At 39.0% G+C, this 19,480-nt stretch overlaps 2 protein-coding genes and 1 long non-coding RNA gene across 4 annotated transcripts in view; 1 reads left to right on the top strand and 2 right to left on the bottom strand.

The window, feature by feature from the left end:
- EIF2AK2 (eukaryotic translation initiation factor 2 alpha kinase 2) overlaps positions 1-2,475 on the top strand; it is a 34,911-nt gene extending 32,436 nt beyond the window's left edge. For both annotated transcript variants that reach the window (XM_060652565.3, XM_060652574.3), the window contains exon 16: positions 18-2,475. In XM_060652565.3, coding sequence (XP_060508548.3) covers positions 18-140 — 123 coding nt within the window. In that variant the 3' untranslated portion in view covers positions 141-2,475. The remainder of the gene's footprint in view (positions 1-17) is intronic.
- Positions 1-19,480, bottom strand: part of LOC144615960 (uncharacterized) — a 426,549-nt gene that overhangs the window by 68,283 nt on the left and 338,786 nt on the right. The window lies entirely within an intron of this gene.
- Positions 8,118-19,461, bottom strand: GPATCH11 (G-patch domain containing 11). The gene is made up of 9 exons (XM_060652641.3): positions 19,337-19,461; positions 15,057-15,128; positions 14,273-14,499; positions 13,428-13,469; positions 12,460-12,580; positions 12,241-12,331; positions 11,031-11,153; positions 10,038-10,119; positions 8,118-9,322 (listed from the first exon to the last, which is right to left on the bottom strand). The coding sequence occupies exons 2-9, from the start codon at positions 15,113-15,115 to the stop codon at positions 9,267-9,269; spliced, it is 801 nt and encodes a 266-aa protein (XP_060508624.1). The 5' UTR covers positions 15,116-15,128; positions 19,337-19,461; the 3' UTR covers positions 8,118-9,266.

Below are 19,480 nucleotides of genomic sequence, written 5' to 3'. Positions count from 1 at the left end.
ACTCACTATCATTACAGAAAATTCTTCTGCAAAAATTACTGTCACCCGAACCCGCGAAACGGCCTCATGCATCTGAAATACTGGAGACTTTGAAGGAGTGGAGGAATGTAAAAGAGAATAAGAAACGAAGCACATGTTAGAGCTCTTCTAAAAAAAGTATCCTGCCTTGGATATTCAATTTTTCTATAACTGTCTAAAATCTTCTAGGGACACCTATTAGGTATTTACCTTCTATTTTTATTTTCCTCTTAATTTTTCACTAAATTTTAAGAAGGTTTGAATCTTTTTTTTTTTTTTTTTTACTTCAAAAACATTCAGACACTTTTCTTTTCCTGAGCTTATCTTCTTATTATAAACATAGGGGAGAATATCTCTCAAATTTTTAAAATATTAGCAAATCAATTAATATTCATTAAATGTCAACTGTTTCTAGGCCAAAAATATATGAGATATCTCACTGTTTGAAATAGCTAATTTAGAGAAATATGGTACTCATAAGAAGATAAGTGATATACAATCACTTTGGAAAACAATTTGGTATGATCTGGTAAAGTTGAAGGTGTATATACCCTCAAAGCCATCAATTTGGTTCCTACATGCTTGCCTACCAGAATGTTCATAGAAACCTTGTTCATAACAGCCAAAAGAACAAAAAACAATGTGCATCACAAGAAGAATGGATAAACTGTATTTTTCCATACACTGTAATACTATATAGCAGTGAAAATGAACGAATTATATAGCTAAGTGCAGTAACATGATACATCTCTGAGGAACATAATGTTAAGCCAACAAAGCCAGTTACAGAAAACATATACAGAATGATTCTATTTACATAAAGTTGCAGACCCCGCTAAATGAAATACTTTGTTTAGAAATCCAAACAAATGTGGTAAAACAATAAAGGGAAAGAAAAGAATAAGAAATTCTACATTTTGATGGTGGTTTTCTGAGGAGGGATGGAAGTGGTGTGATAGGGGAAGTAAACTTCAAAGATAACAGTTCACTTTGTTTTAAGTTTATTTATTTACTTTGGAGAGAGAGAGAGAGGAGAGAGAGAATTCCAAGCAGGCTCTACACTTACAGCATGGAGCCAGATGTGGGGCTCGAACTCCTGAGACACGAGATCATGACCTGAGCCAAAGTCAAGAGTTGGATGCTTAAGCATCATGACTGAGTCACCCAGACACTCCTCACTTTTTTTGTCTTAAACCAGATGTTGCATTCACTACTGTTTACTGTGTACTCTTTTTATCTTAAATACATTTTGTATCTATTAGAACAAACACTTTAAAGAGATAACTGTGCTAGAAGGCAGTAGGTAAGCACAGAGAAGAATCAGTCTGGAGAAGTTTCCAGGAGATCACTTTCTACTGAGGTATCATGGCATACGGCTTAGAAGTGGCATTCCAGTGAGACTTCTAAGTAGGCTAGGGATTTAGACAAGTAGTGAGGAGCAAATATGGGCAGGAGTCTGGATGAGAGCCATGGCTTGAGTTCTGGAAAAGATATACCTAAGAATGTTGGGTATACTTTGTTTCCCTGAATTGCTGGAGAGAATACCAGAAGATAATTTGGGTGACATCTTGGGAAAAAACCTGAGGGAAAAAACCTGTCATATAATTTTACAGTTTTTAAAGTGAGCCAAGTTTAGGCTAGGCAGAAAAGTCACAGAGAAAGGCTTTTACAAAGGCTATAGCTATTTCTAAAAAGTTATTGAAAGCAGTTAATATGGTTTTCAACTCTCAATGCAGTATTTGATCAAGGCAAGGTTTATCAATGGAGGGTAAAACCATTGGTTGAAAAGGTGTTGGGGAACAAGATCTTCAAAGGATTTAAATATAATCCCACAGATGATATATCAGTTACAAGGGGGAAAGGGAAATGTACCTTTACAATGGAAAGACCTCCTGGTCTCCTTAATAACCATGTGATTAAATCAACATCACTGAAGGTGGGACTGACTACCTATTATTATGCCTCTCCTGATGTAAGAGTTATGTACTATCACCTATTTAGTTTTCTTGCCAAAGCATTTAACTGGAACTCAATCATGAAGAAATTATTAGACAAATCCTGAATTAAGTCATTCTATAAGATAATTACCTTGGGCTTCTCAGAAAGTCAATATTGCACAAAAAAAAGTAGAGGCAGTATTCTAAATAGAGACTAGAGAGGTATAACGACCAAATGTGATACTTGAACCTTGATTGTATCTTGGATGTTAAAAAAAAAAAAAAAGAGATTAAAAAAAAAAAACCTGGAGCGCCTGGGTGGCTCAGTGGGTTAAGCGTCTGACTTTGGCTCAGGTCATGATCTCATGGTCCATGAGTTCAAGCCCTGCATCGGGCTCTGTGCTGACAGCTCAGAGCCTGGACCCTGCTTCAGATTCTGTGTCTCCCTCTCTCTCTGTCCCTCCCCCACTCACACTCCCTCTCTGTCTCTCAAAAATAAATAAACATTAAAAAAAAAAAACCATCAAATTATAAAAGACGTTTTGGGGACAGTTAACATTTGGGTATGGACTGCATATTAGATGGCATTATAGAATAATTTTTAACTTTCTTAGGTGTGATAATGATATTGCAGTCATGCAGGAAGAGGTCTTATTCTTAGGCAGTGCATGAGGAAATACTTAGGGGTGAAGTGGCATGATAGGGACAACTTTCAAATGTTTAGTGAAAATCACTATGTATGTGAAGGGAGAAAAAGCAAATGGGGCAAAATGTTAACAACTGAATCACTGATAAATCCAGGAGGAAGATAAAGTTATTTATGCACATATGTGATTTAGCTTTTATATATACACATATACATAGATAAGTGTGTGTGTATGGGCAGCTACATAATTTGGGACCCAGTGAAATGAACACATGGGGACTTTGTTCAGTAATTAAGCATGGGTCACTTCTTGAATATGGAGCTTTGTACAGCTGCACAGTTTCCACAGCCGTAAAGCCAGACATGTGTGAAGATATATATGTATACACACATATATACGTGCACGTGCATATGTATCTGAGATGAAATGTTTATAAGTCTAAATACCAGCTTCTCCAAGACTCAAATTATCCAGGACCCTCACTAGAAACAAACTCACAACATCCATTCCCTACTGGAGTGTCCACCATAACTTGAGGTTCCTGGCATGTTAACTTTTCATTATGGAATATTGGAATTCATTGTGGAATATTTCATTATGGGATATTATGGAATATTGAATGATTCTAATATTATTCACATTTAATTTAATAAATTTTGTGTTAAAGCATACACAAAAACAGAATAATGAAACTCTATGTTTCATTCATTCATTCAAATATCAACATTATGCCTTCTTTGTTATATATACCTCCTTCCTTTTTTTTTAATGTTTAATCATTTATTTTGAAAGAGAGAATGAGCTAGCTTGTACAAGCAGGGCAGGGGCAAAGAGAAAGGTAGCGAGAGACTCCCAAGCAGCTGTGCACTGTCAGTGCAGAGCCAGACATGGGGCTCGATCTCATGAACTGTGAGGTGACCTGAACCAAAATCAAGAGTCAGATGCTTAACCGACTGAGCCACACAGGTGTCCCAACCCCCCTTCCTTTTTAAAATTTTCTTCTACTGGAGTATTTTAAAGCAAATCTCAGTCCTTGTATCATTTCACTTGTAAATACTTAAAAATGTATTTCTGACATAAGATCTTTTGAATTTTAACAAAGCCATGATACACTGTCATTCAACAAAATTAATATTTCCTTGATGGTTGTATAGTAACCAGTCTGTATTCAGTTTTCTTCACAAAAATATATTTTGGCCAGTTGTTTAAATCAGGATCCAACATTGCATTTAGCTGATGTCTCTTTTGCTTTGTAACATTTACCCCTGTTTTAAATTTCTTTCCTCTTGCCATTTATTTGAGGAAGGAACTAGATCATATATCCTGTGGAATTTCCTTCATTCAGGACTTGACTGATGGTATCCCCATGGTGTCTAGTTAGGACTAGAAGCTTGACTTGATTCTGGTTCAAGTTTTTTCCCCCAAGAATACTGCATAGATGATGCTGTATACTTGCCTTGACATCTCTTCAGGAGTAACATAATGTTTGGTTGTTTCATTTTCAGTGATCTTAAGATTGATCCGTGGGTTCTGGTGGTGTAATCTACTATAAAGTTTCTTTCCAATCTTCCACCTAATGGTTGGAGATTGTTGTTTGGATCCATTATTTCATTAGGGGTTGCAAAACAGAGATTTTTGGATTCTGTAATCTTTATCATCTGTGGTTATTCTATAAAGAACTTTCTTTAAAGCAGAATGGAATAGATGGAATAAATATTTTAGAATGAGTTGGTGCCCTGGTAACCCCCAAAGGCAACAAATAAGGCTTTCATTTTTTGAGCAGCGGTATGACCCAGCCAGCTCTTTGAAACAGTTGTGTTTAGAATGGGTTGGAGCAGGAGGAGACTGTATTTGAAAGACCAGAAGGCTGAGAGGCTAAGACGGCCTGAAAGATACTGGGGACAGAACCAAGAGGAGTCAGTGACTAGTTGTGAGGATTAAGGAGAAAGTACCGCCAGAGATTACCTCCAGGTTTGTTTGAAGGTGAGTAGCCGGATTAGGATGTAGGCTTCAATCGGATTAACCCCCAAAGAGCCACACATATTTGAGAGATATTTTGTCTCACACTTTTATCTATTATACAATTTTTCGTTAGGATTTAAGCCAATAGGAAGGCCACCGCACATCTGTCCACGTGATGAGGGCAGCACGTATGGGGTGTAAAATGTTAGCTGTCATTTGTAGATGCTGTTTGTGTTGCTGCCAGAATAGTGAGGTGAGGAGGTCGAGCAGACCGTAGAAAACACATGAGAGAAAGGATGGATTCATACACAGAGTGATGTGTATGTTATCTGGAAGTAACCCCTGAGGCTCAACTTTGAATCCAGGGGAGATTATGCAGAGGAAGGCAGACTAAGGAACAAAGTATGGCAAACACTCCATTTAGGTATTTACTCTTTATATCTAAATGTCAACCCTGTCCTTGACGTCTGTGTGATTCTCTATCTGTAACTATGGCCTGTCCCAATCCTGCACGTCCTCAGAACAGTCTCAGATGAAGGGACTACAGTTGATAGATGTACAGTGTTCTCACTATTGGTTTAAACTCTGACTAAAAACAGTAGAAGAGATAAAACTGTGAGGCAAATACCTCTCAAATATGTGTGACTCTTCAGGGGTTGAGGCCTGTATTAGTTTTCTATGGCTGCTTTGAAAAACTACCACACACTTGGGGGCTTAAAACAACACTCATTTATTCTCTTACACTTCTGGAGGCCAGAAGCCTGAAGTGAGTTTCACTGGGCTAAAGTCGAGGTGTTGGCAGGGCCACGTTCCTCTGGAGGTTCCCACTCCATGACCCATGTTCACTGACTTACTTGACTAAGCTCCTGCCACACAGGTCAGCTGTGTTACCTGAATAAGGTTTTGCACTCAATGGCTCTCAACTATGGTTTCTACCTAAAATCTCCTTCTTTTTTTAATAACAATTTTACTGAGATGGAATACATACCATACATTTCACCCATTTAAACTATACATTTCAGTGACATCATGTATGTTGAGAGTGCAACCATCACCACGATGTTATCTTTTTAATCTTTAAATTTTTTTTCTTTTTTTTTAGAAAGAGAGAGAGTGCACAGAGGAGGGCAGAGACAGAGAGAGACAGAGAGAATCCCAAAGAGATTTTTTGCCCAATCTGGACTTTCATTTAAATGGAATCATACAATATGTGGTCTTTTCCATTTAGCAGAATGGTTTTGAGGTTCATCCATGTTGTGGCATGGATCAGGACCTCCTTCCTTTTTATGGCCAACTAATAATCAATTCTATGGCTCTATCACAATTTATTTATCCATTCATCAGTTGATGGACATTTGGGTTGTTTCCACTTTCCTGCTATTATGAACAATGCTACTATGAATATTCATGTGCAAGTTTTATGTGGATGTATGTTTTCATTTCTCTTGGGTAAATACTGGGAGTGAAAGTGCTGGGTTATATTGTAACCCTTTCCTCATAACTTCACGTATTGAAATGACACTCAGAATCAAATTCAGTGTGACTTCATCATGTTCCACTGTCCCCCACCCAGAATGGAACTGTTTCCTAGTTCTGCTCTTGTCCAGTGCCTCAGTATTATGCTTACCAATTTGCCTTGGGAGCTCAGTTTTTCTTGTGTGGCTCTTTCGATGAATTTAAAGCAGGGACAGGCTCTCTCATTTTTGTTTACCCCAAGGCAGTGAGCCTACTGACCTGCATAAAGCAGGAACTCTGTAAGTGCTTTTGAATCGGTGGGAAATAAAAGTATTAAGGATTTCATACGCTTGATCCTACAAAATGTGTCTAATACTAAATAATAATGTTCACTTTCAAATTTCAACAGTTAAATGGCAAATAACACTAAAAAAAGGTATTTAAGGGAAACAAATTTTGTATATTAAAGTCTATTCATTTTGAATTGTAGAAGCTCCAGTATTTTGGATTTATATTTTAGGAAAATGAAAGACTTTAGAAATTATAGATTGGACTTTGAAAATAAACAAAGCACTCAAAAAAAAAAAAAAAAGGAAACAAAGCACAATATAAATAAAAGTAAATGACAACACGACATATTATGTTTCAAATTTTACATAAATTTCACTGAAGCAAATTCAAATTCCCTAAAGCAAATTTAAAAATTCTAATGTTTTGCTTATCTTGGTTTTCATTATTGTCTAGTTTTGAAATCAGTAAAGGCTTATGTTAATAAAAATAATTTTTTACTCATATTGGAAGCCTGTATTTTTTTTTAAGTTTATTATGTATTTTTGAGAGGAAAAGAAAGTACAAGCAGGGGAGGAACAGAGAGAGAGGGAGAGAGAATCCCAAGCAGGCTCTGTGATGTCAGTGCAGAGCCAGATGCAGGGCTCCATTTCATGATGACCTGAGCCAAAATCAATAGTTGGACGCTTAACTGACTGAGCCACGCAGGCGCCCTGGAAGCCTGTATTTTTAATTGTCAATGGATAAGAATAAGGAATGTTTCCCACTCTCCAAGGTAAGCCTAGTTTTAAGCCTTGACCTGGAAATGTGAACCACAAATCTGGTGGAGTCATGGATTCTATCAAAGTTATTCCCATATTCTGAGCATGAACGTATTAAAAATATTCTTGGCCATTAGGCAGGTGGATGGTTGTCCCCACAGTAGTAGAAAAGGAAGCTGGTGACTAACTCCATTCCATCTGAAACAACCCACATGGCTTTGGGAATGACTGCATGGATGTCAGTATACTGGCTGAAATGACGGGAGAGTATCTGACTGTAATTCCCAGGAAAGATGAACTCCTTTGTTTCAGCTACTAATACAATTTTATTGTTAAGTGAAAAAGCAAATATTTAATACTATTATACAACAGTATAAGCTCTAGTATTTTATATGTGTGTTTATATTCATAAAAATAATGCTTCATTTTCTGGATGAAATGAAGAACTGAGGCCCACCCAGAAGTTAACTAGTGTAGTGATTCTCAAGTTTTGCTGCGTCTCAGAGTCAAAGGTGGTCACGCTCAGGCCACAGTGACCAATTACATCAGAACCTCTGCCAATGGGAAACTGTCAGCGCAGAGCCTGATGTGGGGCTTCAACTCACGAAATTGTGATGATGAAGAGTCAAACACTTAACCGACTGAGCCACCCAGGCACCCCTTGTATTATCATTTTTAAAGCTCCCCAAGCTAAACTTGAGAACAAATGAATTAGGTTATATTAGGGCAAAGGCTGATACAAGTTGTGCTATTGATTATCTTAACTTATGCAAATACAGGTTATGCTTTTGCTCTGTTCTTGTGTATACTGTTTCTAATAAAAGAGGCTGATCTCTTGCTCAGTGGTACTGAGAGAGAGGTTAGCTATAAAACTGGATCCCCAAGAATGTAACAGTGCTCTGTATTTAACCTGTAGCACTAGTCCTAACGCACAGGTGCTTATCAGATGTATTCTTAGCACTTTATACAAATACAGATATCTAGAAACTACCCTAGACTAGCCGAATCAAAATCACTAGGGGTGGTACCTGAGCTTGTGAACTTTAAAAAAAGTTCATGATTTTTGATGCCCAATTTTGTCTGAAGATATCTAGAGGTGTGCTACATGGTATGTCCTGTGGTGACATTATAGAGAAGCAGATTTTAGAAAAATAACTTTAAAAATCACTTATAGCTACCCAGCAATGGAACAATCCATTTTAAGGCAGTGAGCTCTCTGTGGCTGGAGAAATAAAGGCAGAGGTTAGATTGCAAACTGCTGGGAATGTTGTCCAAGGGCTCCCAAATTTAGGAAGTACTTGGATAACCTGATAGTTAAGATTACTTCCAATTCTAAAGTTTCTTTAGCTAAAATTTGCAATCTTCACTTATAGTGGATATACACAGTCATGAAAACTCATGATTTTCCCACAAGTATCATAATTATTTTGTTTCTGAAATTGGCTAGAATGAAGTAGTGTTAATGGAACATTGCCTGACATCAGTCGTATTGAGGGGGATGCTTTTCCTTCCTCCTATCTGCATGGAGGGAAGGGACTTTTTCTTGCGCCTTGGGAGAGAGAAGTATGGGAGCAAGCTCTGTGAACCATCGCTCATTCCCTCTCAACAGAGAAGTGTCTTATCTGAGATGTGATTTTGGGAGAAGGAACTTAGCATGTGTGGCCCCGCCCCTGGTGGGTCCTCTCTCCTTGAAAGCTAAATGCTCTCAGAAGGCAAAGGTAGGCTCCATCCCCGGCAAGGCAGAGGTCTGTAGTTGTGTCCAGTCAGGGAGATATTTTAGGGAGCCTAATAGGAGAACAAGTCAACCTTGCTCTCTATCTCAACGTCACTGATAATAAAGCTGACATGTTAATCTCTCTCTGACTCCCATGTCTTACTTCTCACTTTGTTCCAAAGTGAAGAGAGGAATGAGGGAGTTACCTGTTGGTGTCCTTGAGCCCCATAGCATCACAACAGAGTCACAAATTGTGTTTGCCCATGTCTATAACACTTCGTTCTGAAACAGCATTGTTTTTTTTTTTTTTTTAAATCAATGAACAACTATAAAGTACAAAGTGCTTCTAAAATCACAAAAAGAACAAAACATATAAAAAGTCCCTCTTTCTTTAACTGGCATAATTTGGGAATTCTAACTGCTCAATTGTTTATTTTTAGAAAACAGTAACATTTTCCAAGTTTCTACTTTATTGAGAATAATCTTAGTCATGATCTGCAGAAGTTGGTCCTGGGCAATTTGAAGAGAGGTCTTCTTTATCTGTAATTTATGTGAGGAAAATAAAAGATCAATACTAGTATAGTAAACTACTCTAGAAAATTAGTTCAACATAACATGTTTTGTAGCTGTGTTTGCTACTTACTGAGCTAAACTGGGAAAAGATACAACCATAACCAACAATTCTTTACTGCCAAGTGTAAAGTCCTTAAATTCAAGTTAACAGGGCCAACTTGGGGAGAATGTGTTAGAAGGGAAAGTGCTTGACCCTATAAGGTATCTGGCAAATTTTAAACCCATTTCTTTCCTTATAATAAAAAAAAAAAATGGAGTGGATTTCAGTATTCTGAAACAATATTCTATCTACATAAAAGCTAATTCTAAAAATCTGAAATATCTTGCAAGTTAATGCAGCTGAAGAGAGAATCTTTAAAAATAAAGCATGAAAAAAAATTCATCCTCAAGTAACTAAAAAATTCTTCCTTTTGAAATAGAGAACTGAAAAATTCCCTTCTGCACATTTAGTTTCTGAAAAGGCCTCGATTATTTCTATATGTACCACTGCTTTAAGACATTGACCCCACACTGCCATTTGGATGGAATAAGAAATTTCCATTGTCTATGGGAGATGTACTTACACACACATACACACGCCACACACACACACACACACACACACACACACACAAAATCAAAGTTAAAAAATCAAAGAGCATTTGTATTCAATATTTTTAAAAAGTGCAAAGTATCCTCTTACCTTCATAGGCTGTTCCACACCAAATGCAATACAGATGTTCTTCTCTTAAATAACCAGTCAATATTTGTAATTTTTCCAGTACCTACATGTAGGACACAGGCACATTAATAGTTCAAATTGAACATAATCTTGGTATTCTGGTCTCTTGGATCCTGCCAAATTAGCCCAAGGCTATAAATCTTCTGCTACTCTCTTAACCATGTAGGATAGGTATCAAGGGAAGAATATATTAGAACATGTCCCAGTTTACCAGCCACCCTGATATTTTCACATGTTTGACAGACACAAAGAGACCACTTGTTAACATTTGGAAAATACATTTGGGCTGGCTCTTATTTTAATCAGGATCCTTTAAAAACCTCCCTCTACTTCAAAGAACCTACCTCCCCAGATGGAATGAGAGTGAACACTGCCTCCCTCTGTCATTAAAGTTCTCATCAATGGTCTCCCAGTTAAGTGGAACACTGGTTTTTCAAGTTGCAAATGCTTCCTATAAAATTCTTATACACAAAAAAACACAGAAATGGGATTCCTTTCTTGAATAATTTCCACTTCCTTTGAGCTGTGTTTTTTTGCTTTGTTTATGGGTGCAGGAGAGGGGTATTCATTAGAATCACTTCCTGAGGTTTAACAGGCAACAAAGTAGAAATTAAGATAATTTATATTTGTGGCTCATCTGTCATCCAAACTGAAGCTCAGAGTGTAAACTGAAGCTAAAGGAAGAAATTATATAACGGTTTGGGGTCAATAAAATAACCCTATGATATAGTAGTTCTCAACTAGAGGTGATTTTTCCCCTCAGGGAAATTTAGCAATGTCTGGAGATATTTTTGGTTGTCACAAGGGGGAAGTGCAACAGGCACCTGGTGGGTGGAGGCCAGGGATGCTGTTAGAACAGTGTGCCCCAACAAATAATTAGCCGGCTCAAAATGTGAATGGTACCAAGGCATACACTTAAGACACCCTGCTCGAAGAACTGGTACCGAAACATACACTCAAGTCTTCACTCTTATATTCATCTTCATCGTGTTCTTTTTCTTCCTCTTCCTCTTCCTCTTCCTCGGTTTCCTCTTCAAGCCCCAACCAGTACCATGATTCCCTAGGAACCTGAATATTCTGAAAATAAAGAATTATTCCCAATTAAACACAGCTAACCAGAAGACTATCACAAGTACGTTCATATCGACATGGATTCTTTCTTTCAATGAAATATTTACTGATTGCTGCTTCAAGAGTAAAGCCCTGGGCTGTATGAACCATAGGGATGAAGACTCAGTTCAAGTATTGTCCCCCAGTGGCTGCCAGTCTATTAGGGAAATAAGCCATGGGTATACATATCTTAAAGGGAATAAAATAACACACATAAGAGGGATGTAGGTGAGGGGATGGGCATGAAGGAGGGCACTTGTTGGGATGAGCACTGGGTGTCATATGTAAGAGATGAATCATTGGGTTCTACTCCTGAAGCCAAGACTACACTGTATGTTAATTAACTTGAATTAAAAAAAAAAAAAATCTCATGAGATTTGGTTTTAGATCTCGCGAGATTTACTTGTAGAGCACACACACACACACACACACACAAAGTACACATCAGCTAGGAAAGTGTCATGACAGACGCAAAATAAAGTGCTATGGGAATACAGAAAAGTGAGAGATTGCTTCCAGAGATCTATTTACATACAAGGGAAATGTTTTAGAGACTTTAATTGAAGTCATTTTATTCTAATGGAAAGATCAAAATAAAAAAATTGAAAATGAAATAAAAATAAAACCAAAAACAGAATTTTAAAAACAGCCAAAATATATAGTAATCTACCATGACTTTGCTAGTTAGGGACACAAGAGGTACTGAAGATGGACTAAAAATAGGCTATTCATCAAATATTCTGGTGGACAGAATTTCCACACACACTAGCTCTGAGTCTCCAATATCCAAATAAGCAGAGAACGATTAAATATAAAAATGTTATTTGAGCCTTATTGGGTGATTCAGACTACTCCGGTTCCTGCAGCGACCAAGTCATCGTCATGAGTGTCAACCATCAAAGATCAGCCCTGCATGTTAAATGAAAGCTTTAACAGGTAGCGGGCTAGATACCACAGGCCTGGAGTTTCTTTTCTTTCTTTTTTCCTAATTACATGGCAAATCACACTGGGCACCGAAAAACCTCTCCAAACGGAACACAGGTGAAAGGCTTGCCTTCTGAGTATCCAACTGCTGGCAGGCTCGCTGGCTTCTTCTAAGGTCCCCTTCCAGCTTCACTTCATCCTGCTTATGTTTCAATCGCAGTCTAATCGAAAGAAAACAATAGTCTACCGAGAGTCTGCCCTCCCTTTATCCATTTAAATGCCCAACTACCAGAAAACATCACAATAAACACGGGGTAAAACCCAAAATAGCTCAAATACCAAGTGTTACCGAAACTGCTCTGCGGCTTTTTCTTCGGCTTGGGTTTTCACGTGGATCTTTCTTCTATAGTTTTCTAGTTTTTCCTCTGCTTTCCGCTTCAGTAATGCCTCATGACCGATGCCACTTTTCCCTGTTCAAACAGCAAACTGCTTTAGAATCTGATGACTTCACACTTCAAAACATGACCTCTAACCAGGTGCAAATTACACACAATTCTGATTTGAGTACAATCACTCGAAATCATTTGACATGAAAACACTGGAGATTTTTTTTTTCCTAAACCCAAACACACAATTTGAGTTTTACAAAGATCATTAGTCTGATTTAATGAAATAGTCACACAATACAAAATTCCTTAAATTGGGAAAACAGTATCAACTATCATACTTCCACATAAATATAATAACCAAATAAAATATGTATTTTTCTCCTTAATTCATCCAAAGTCTTAAGAAAAACATTGAATGGATAAGTCTGTCTCAGAATACTTTCAGTACATTCCTTTTTTTTTTTTTTTAAATGTTTATTTATTTAGAGACATAGCACAAGCAGGGAAGAGAGGGAGAGAGAAAGAATCCTAGGCAGACTCTGCACTGTTAGTGGGAAGCCTGACATGGGGCTCAAACTCACAACCTGTGAGATCATGACCTGAGTTGAAATCAAGACTCAAACGCTAAACTGACTGAGCCACCAAGGCACCCCTTAGCACATTTCAATGGGCAAAAAATAGCTTTGCATTTTTAATGGTTATGATTTCCCCCATATTTTTAGGATTTAAATTTTATTTTATACTCAAACTGTTACTTTTAGTTTAAAATATTGAGAAGTTTAACTAAGAAATATTTTACTGGGGGCTTCCTAGGATAAGAACTGTAACAGTGCTACCACAAAAAAACCCATTTAGTATGCAAGTTTATGTGCTAGATCTAAGCATAAGTTATTATTACTGGTAAATATGCTCAGAAATAATTATATACCTGTTTTGACGTTGAGAGGAATTGGTTCAACAATACCACCTCCTAAGAAAAGAGAACAAAACACACACATGACTTTAGAACTTCTTCTTCAAACTACAGGTGAGCATAGTACACAGCTTTGCAATGTTCTATACATATCCCTTCCAGTTTCGATGCCACTTGAAATTGAAATCTGAACATGAATACTCTATAATCAACCACCTCCCTTGCCTTCAAATATCTACTCCTCAGTAAGACTGACCCACAGCCTCCTATGCCATCTGAAGTTAGGGTTTCAGGAAGGGAAAACACTGATGTATGTCCAAGAAAGTGGCAGCTTCCAGAGAAAGCAAAGCCTTGCTCGGTGAAGATCAAAGCAATTATAATAAGGAAGAAAAGAAAAATGGCTTACAGAATCTACTATGAATATATGGCCTCTACACCTTCCTAAATAGGGAGGCGAGAATGGAGCTTCTCCAACCACATGCTCACTGGGGTACCTGGCACAGGTACAGAGCGAGCAGGGCGGTGTCCTGCCATCATCCTCAATGTTGCTTCACTGTCCTTTGGCTGTTGTACTTCTCAACCCTTCTCTTATCACCATTGTTAGCTGCTGCCTCCGTTGTAAGCCTCGTCCATCCCCGCTGTTGGTGCCTTGAAGGCGAAGTGGGGCTGGTAAGTAGCTCTTGATGACACACACTTGTCTAAAGTGGTGTAGGAAGACACCGTTCTCTATATGCTTGTTTCACCTAGTAGCTATGTTGCTTTACTTTCTGTGTAGATGGATAAGGAGTCCTCTCTGGCACTCATCAATAGAGCACCATTTGGTGGTTAGGAACACCTGCTTATGTCCAGATGGAACTTACCACTTTTGCCAAGGGCCTGACCACTTTTATATCCCATCTTTTGGAGCAAAGCAAACCCTTTGTTTTCACAGCCTAGTGCATTCTTCAATCCAATGTCACGTCTTTCTTGTTCTTCTTCTTTTAAACTCTTCTGTCTGTTTTTCAAATTAGCTTCCTGTTGCTTTTCTTCTTTTCGACGAGCTTCTCGGATTTGCCTCAGCATTGGCAATCCTGGTCTGATGTCTTGTCTGAAGAATAATGGAGAAGGTTATTTTAGACGAGGACATGCAGTTTTCTCGTAACTTTGCTACTTACTTACCTGACGCTACTTAATATTTCAGCACCACCACGATGACCACCTTTGTTTTCATTGATCTTAGAACATAATCAGTGACCTCTGAGAATGGCTATTTTAGTAAAAATAATGAAAGCTGGTGCCAGATTGTAGGAAGCTGAAGAAAATAGAGAGTTGAAGAAACAGTAATTTTAGACTAATTTTTCTAGGAGGTTGGAAATAATAAAGAGCAAAGCTGAATACGAGCTAGAAGAGGCAGTAAGATGAAATAAAGCAAAAGTGTAAACTTGCTTGGAAGAGGAAAATAACAAGAATCAAGGGCAGAAGTCAAATGTTTAGCATTAAAAGGGAAGAAAAGGCTCCTGGTATCTTTGTACAGAAATGTAGGAGGTGTTTCCACAAAGCAACAAAACTGACTTTTCAACTCACATTTAAAATCAATGTCATCACTTACGAGTCTACATTAATGTCTTATATATATCACTACATGAGGTGTGCAAATTTACTTACTGGACATTAATGAAGGAATCAGACATATAGTCCTCTTCTTCCGCCATGTTCAACTTCATATGGCAAAAGTATCTACAAATCAAAGAGGATAAAGTAACAGCACCTTTTTTTGTTGTTGTTTGGTCGACAATGGAAATAAACCTTTCTCTGGAGCTCTACCACACATTCAAGTGCCTTCTGACATCTTTCTGTGGGAAGCTCTCCAACGACTCGTTCTCTTCCATTCCAAACCTCCATTATCCCCTAATTTTTTCAAATAAATGTCGCTACAATCTCCCCATTCCTGACCTCGTATAGCCCTCTGCCAATTCTTCCTCTACAATATCCTTCAAAAGCTTTTTTCCTATAGTTGTGACCATTGCTTCAGTTCAGGCATTTCTTTCTCACCCGAACTATTACAACAACTTCCTAATTAGTTTCATTGTGTGTGGCCTCTCCTCTTCCAGTGCATCCCCTACACCCTCTGCAGTGTTTTTTTTTTTTTTTAAAAGACAACTTTTTTTTTTTTTTTTTAAGTTTATTTGGGGCTCCTGGGTGGCTCAGTTGGTTACGCATCCAATTTTGGCTCAGGTCATGATCTCATGGTTCCTGAGTTCTCCTTCAGATCCTCTGTCTCCCTCTCTCTGCCCCTCCCCAACTTGCGCGCTCTCTCTCTCTCTCAAAAATAAAATAAACATTAAAAAAAAGTTTAAAGTTTATTTTTTTTTAGTAATCTTTACACCCAAAGTGGGGCTCAAACTCACAACCCTGAGATCAAGTGTTGCATGCTCTTCCTGTTGAGCCAGCCTCTCCAGAGTGGTTTTATAAAAAACATAAGTCAGGTCATTTAATCTGTCTATTTCAATCCCTCAATAAACTTTACTCTGCAGGCCCTGGAGGACTAGTCACTCTAACACTGTAGCAGGAGGATCCTTCAAAATCTCACCCCTGACGCTCCTTTAGGGTTCCATATTCAAGTCACATGGGCTTCTCACTGTTCTCTGAACATACACAGACATTTCCTTCCTCCTTGGCCTAAGCTCCCCTCCTTCACGAAACCCATCCTAACCATTCCAGGCCTCTCTCTACAGCACTCCATGTTCAAGCTGTCCACTTGGAACTTGGTATACTTAACATCTCACTTATATGGAGACATTTTTGAGGAGAGTTTCCATCCAAAATAGTTAAAATCATGTAATTATTTTCTCTTACAGGGATAAAATAGTTATCCAAAAAAGCACACCTCAAACTTTATTATGTATATGAATTGCTTCAGGATCTTCTTAAAATCCAGAGTCTGATTCTGAGCTAGAGCTTGAAGTTTTGTATTTCTAATAGGCTCCCAGATGATATCAATTCTTCTGGTCCAGAAGCCAGTTACAGAGGGCAGTCATTTGCTGCAGTACACACAGGCTGTTTTGGCCCACCCACCATCCTTTTCTTTGGGAACCCAACCCTCTGCCCTCCACTGGGTTCTAGTGGAGGGTGGCAAGCTCTGTCTTCTATACTTCCCTGGGCACAAGATGGCCAATTATAGTTTACTATGTCCCAGCAACAGAGGAGGTGATGACTTAACCAGGTCAGATAAGCATGTCTTATGGGGGAAAAGAGATCTCTTCACTGGGGTTTCTGAACAGAGAGTATGTGAAGGTGGGCTCCAAAGGGCCATCTTCCTGGCCATATGAAGAGATCCCACTTGCAGAATGAAGCCAGATAGAAAAAATGGGCAAAGATAGGCCTGACACCTTGCTTAGCCACACCCCCACAGGACACAGCAGCGATAAAAATTAAGCCATGAATGAAAGTTCAGCTAAGCCATATTAAATTAGGGTTGGTAAATTTCATGCCAGCCACTGCGGTCATACAATTAACACGAATTAATAGACCCACAGCATAAAGCGTGTTATAGAGGAACCCCTCCCCACCCTGCGCTAAAGTTAAATTTTAACTCAGCTGTAAAAAGCTACAGTTAACATAAAAATATGGCACGAAAGTAACTTAACACCTCTGACCACACGATAGCTAAGACCCAAACTGGGATTAGATACCCCACTACGCTTAACCCTAAACTTAGATAGCTAACTAAACAAATCTGTCTGCCAGAGAACTAGCGACAGCTTAAAACTCAAAGGACTTTGCAGTGCTTTATTTTATATCCCTCTAGAGGAGCCTGTTCTATAATCGATGAATCCCAATATACCTCACCACCCCTTGCTAATCCAATACCGCCATCTTCAGCAAACCCTAAAAAGGAAGAAAAGTAAGCACAAGTATCTTAACATAAAAAAGTTAGGTCAAGCTGTAACCTATGAGGTGGGAAGTAATGGGCTACATTTTCTATCCTAGAACACTTTTCCACGAAAAGTCCTTATGAAATTAAGAACCAAAGGAGGATTTAGTAGTAAATTGAGAAGAGAGAGCTCAATTGAATTGGGCCACGAAGCACGCACACACTACCCGTCACCCTCCTCAAGTGACAAAACCCAAAGACAATCTATTCAAACTATAAAAAACACAAGAGGAGACAAGTCATAACAAGGTAAGCATACTGGAAAGTGTGCTTGGATAAAACGAGATGCAGCTTAAACAAAGCATCTGGCTTACACCCAGAAGATTTCATATCAAACTGGCCATCTTGAGCCAAAACTAGCCCAAATAACCATAAATTCAACTGACGTAAAACAATAAATCAAAACATTTAGTTAATTCTTAGAAGTATAGGACCATATAGCCCTAATTATTGTCGCAGTTCTTATCCAAACACCATGAAGCTATTTAGGAGCAACAGCCCTAATAATTGCCCACCGATTAACATCATCAATACTATTCTGTCTTGCAAACTCAAACTATGAACGAGTACAGAGCCAAACAATAATCCTAGCATGAGGTCTGCAAACACTCTTCCCCTTAATAGCCACCTGATGACTACTAGCCAGCCTTGCAAATCTAGCCCTACCCCCTACAATTAATCTAGTTGGAGAACTATCTGTAGTAATAGCCTCATTCTCATGATCCAATATTACTATTATCCTCGTAGGCACACACATTATTATTACAGCCCTATATTCCCTTTATATACTAATCACAACCCAACGGGGCAAATACACACACCATATCAGAAGCACTAAACCATCATTTACATGAGAAAATGCCCTAATAACTCTCCACCTACTCCCGCTCCTACTTCTATCACTAAATTCCAAAATCGTTCTAGGTCCTATTTACTGTAAATATAGTTTAATAAAAACATTAGATTGTTAATCTAATAACAGAAGTTTGAATCTTCCTATTTACTGAAAAGGTATGCAAGAACTGCTAATTCATGTCTCCATGCATAAAAGCATGGCTTTTTCAACTTTTATAGGACAGAAGTAATCCATTGGTCTTAGGAATGGGGCGGGGGTGGGGGGTGCCTAAGGGGTTCCAGGTTCTTTTTAAAACCCCCCCTTTGTGGGTACGATACACTTCAGCATCATCCATTCGCATCAAGCATAAGGATAAACTTTGTAAAGCCACCATGACGGTGGCTTGGACCACCAGTGGAAGTGGACCACCGGCAGTGGAAGTGGTGAGAAGCGGTCGGATTCTGCGTATATTAAAATTTTTTTTTTAAGTTTGTTCATTTTCGAGAGAAAGAGACAGGCAAAGAGAGAGCAGGGCAGGGGCAGAGAGAGAAGGAGACACAGAATCTGAAGCAGGCTCCAGGCTTTGAGCTGTCAGCACAGAGCCCGACATGGGGCTCGAACCCACGAACCACGAGATCATGACCTGAGCTGAAGTCGGACGTTTAACCAACTGAGCCACCCAGGCGCCCCTGAGCGTATTTTAAAGGTAGAGCTAAGGAGACTGGCTGATGGATGGGAGGCGGTGTGTGAAAGAGCGATGTCAACGATTATGTTACGGCTTTTGGCCTGAAAACCTGGAAGAATGGAGTTACCAGTTGAGAGTGGTTAGACTGTAGTAGGTTTGGTTCGGGTGACGTCTTTTGTTTGTTTGTTTGTTTTTTTGACATAGAGCAGGCAGAGGCAGTGGCAACAAGAACGCTGCTTCAGACACACGGAGAATCCCATTATACATCCAAGTGGAGAGAAGGGCTAATTAGCTGGACATACAGTAGAAAGGTAACCAAAAAGCTTCAGTCCCCAAACCCCCCCTTAGGGACGGCTGATTTCTCCCTTCTCGTGTCCCGCCCAGCTGCAAGCGTCACAGGCAGGAATGTGGGTGATGGTGTGATAGGTCAGTCACGACCAGCGCACAGACCACCGCCCTTTACATTCTATCAGGTGTCCCCATCCCCTTACCTGGTAGCTCTACTCGCCCCGGGTCGGCTTGTGAGAGCGCGCGCTGCGCATGCGCCCACCCACCTGCACAGGACTTCTGAGCCTCAGCTCCCACCCGAGCTTCTTAGCGAGCAATCGATTGGAAACCTGCGGCGGGAGGAGCCA

This window comes from Panthera onca, chromosome A3 (genome assembly GCF_046562875.1).
Source record: "Panthera onca isolate mPanOnc1 chromosome A3, mPanOnc1 haplotype 2, whole genome shotgun sequence".
Taxonomy (NCBI): Eukaryota; Metazoa; Chordata; class Mammalia; order Carnivora; family Felidae; genus Panthera; species Panthera onca.
Note: the sequence above shows the minus strand (reverse complement) of the source record. Positions and strands in the feature narration are given on the sequence as shown.

What these genes read in the sequence shown, in the direction of transcription:
- GPATCH11 (XM_060652641.3), bottom strand. Translation starts at nt 15,115, where the DNA reads ATGAAGTTGAACATGGCGGAAGAAGAGGACTATATGTCTGATTCCTTC. An exon ending in TCAGGCCCTTGGCAAAAGTG is followed by an intron (nt 13,470 to 14,272) that starts GTAAGTTCCATC and finishes CTCTTTTCTTAG; the next exon opens with GAGGTGGTATTGTTGAACCA. An exon ending in AGCAGTTGGATACTCAGAAG is followed by an intron (nt 11,154 to 12,240) that starts GCAAGCCTTTCA and finishes CTTTATTTTCAG; the next exon opens with AATATTCAGGTTCCTAGGGA.